The sequence below is a fragment of the Sinocyclocheilus anshuiensis genome, unplaced genomic scaffold (genome assembly GCF_001515605.1).
Source record: "Sinocyclocheilus anshuiensis isolate Anshui unplaced genomic scaffold, SAMN03320099.WGS_v1.1 scaffold6606, whole genome shotgun sequence".
NCBI classification, from domain to species: domain Eukaryota; kingdom Metazoa; phylum Chordata; class Actinopteri; order Cypriniformes; family Cyprinidae; genus Sinocyclocheilus; species Sinocyclocheilus anshuiensis.
Window position 1 is genome coordinate 28,268 of NW_015541290.1, and position 1,963 is coordinate 30,230.

At 42.0% G+C, this 1,963-nt stretch overlaps 1 protein-coding gene across 1 annotated transcript; it reads right to left on the reverse strand.

Annotated features, from left to right (window-relative positions):
* Positions 1–1,317: 1,317 nt before the first annotated feature.
* Positions 1,318–1,790, reverse strand: LOC107690780 (histone H2B-like). The gene has a single exon (XM_016489198.1). The coding sequence runs from the start codon at positions 1,744–1,746 to the stop codon at positions 1,372–1,374; it is 375 nt and encodes a 124-aa protein (XP_016344684.1). The 5' UTR covers positions 1,747–1,790; the 3' UTR covers positions 1,318–1,371.
* Between the last annotated feature and the right edge of the window lie 173 nt (positions 1,791–1,963).

The window sequence follows — 1,963 nt, forward strand, 5'->3', positions numbered from 1 at the left end:
CATTTAAGCTCTTAACAAAAAAAAAAAAAATGTATGTCTTTAAAAATTGAATAATGGATTTAAGAAACTTTTTTTTGTCTGCCAGCTATAAATGAGGTTAAAGTAGAAGGAGCAGAATACATCAAAAATCAAATCAAAGAAATCAAAGCACATGTTTTGTCCTGAATACAACTTGCTTGTGTTTTCATCTGGTTTATAGACAGCAGACTTTGATTTAGTCACAGGTTTGGCTGCTCATAGAAACAGAGCGCTTCATCACAGCAAACACCAAACCAATCAAACTTCAGGATATCAGTTCGTCCCTTTAGGAGCATATCATGAACATGTGCAAAGACTTGCTCCTAGTGACAAAACTCTAAGAAACGTCTTAAACAAGTGGGTGTTTCCCCTTAAAGTTAACAGCAAAAAAATGTAACAGCAAAACAGCACTTGGCGATGTGAATGAGTGCAACTTAAACAGTCCTTCTAATTCGAAACAGCTGTAGCTGTAATCCGTTCCTGGCATGGGGTGTTATGGGAGATGTGAGATTGAAATAATGGTGCCCTTTAGAGGATCCAGCTGGAGGTCCTGATAATGAATCATCATATGCAGTAAAAGAGAGCAATAACCAACGTTTCTGAGAAGTCTGATTCAGACTAAAGCATTACTGAAAGTTTAAGTGTCTTATTAAGGATGGGTATAGTTAAAGATTTTACCAGTGAACATTATAAATTACCAGTACTCTTGAGACAACCCTCCATAATTTGATGCAAAAAATGAAGGCATGATAAAAAACTTTCAGTAGTTAATTACTTTTTTGCAGAAATAAGTTAAATCGCTTCCTGTACACGAGGCACCTGCTACACCTGCTTTAACACTGCTTCACTATCAGAAGCAAAACCTAAACTACACACTTACCACAGAAACGTAGTTCTTCAGCTTCTCGATCATTGATAGAGTAAAGATTTATTAAAGAGAGCAATGTAGAGATTTCTAGCATCTCTCCTGCATTAACCACTTTAACACATCTGGCTGGAAAGCTTCATCTCACCACTAATGAACTAATCAAGTCCTTCAGACTTATTTGCAAACTACACACATGCGTTTTGAGCAGGAACTTTGTATGTAATTATTCTAAAAACAAATTTGAATAAAAGCTCATGAAATCACAAATACGTGCACAAAAGAGCAGACCATTATCTTTCTAAATCTAGAACTTTTAATAGAAACGGTTAAGTCTGAATGTGTTAAATTGGTGGACCCCATTTTCTATGGTATTTCGTTCAAATAAACAAAGCCGCAACAGTTACTAACATCAGATGCTCTTCAACCGAGAAGGTGTGTGGCTCTTAAAAGAGCCTTTGTGTGTGTGTGTGCGCTGCAGCGGAGCTCTACTTGGAGCTGGTGTACTTGGTGACGGCCTTGGTGCCCTCAGACACGGCGTGCTTGGCCAGCTCCCCGGGCAGCAGCAGACGCACGGCGGTCTGGATCTCTCGGGAAGTGATGGTGGAGCGCTTGTTGTAGTGAGCGAGACGAGACGCTTCACCGGCGATGCGCTCGAAGATGTCGTTGACGAAAGAGTTCATGATGCCCATCGCCTTCGAAGAGATCCCGGTGTCAGGATGAACCTGCTTCAGCACTTTGTAGACGTAGATGGCGTAGCTCTCCTTCCTGCTCTTTCTGCGCTTCTTTCCTCCCTTCGCTGCGGTCTTAGTGACGGCCTTCTTGGAGCCCTTCTTAGGCGCGGACTTCGCTGGTTCAGGCATGATGCTGCTGCGAGATCAAACCTCACGAGACGATAATTAGAACGAGCGAGACAGAGGCATTTATTCACTAATCTATGCTAATTATCACAGAGATGTGGACGCTTCTGATTGCGTGTTTTCACAGACTAAACCCATAAACCCGTGTGTGATTGGACAACTCGAAGAATCACGAGCGGAACGAGGGCCAATCACAGGCGGTGAAATGATAGCCCCGCCC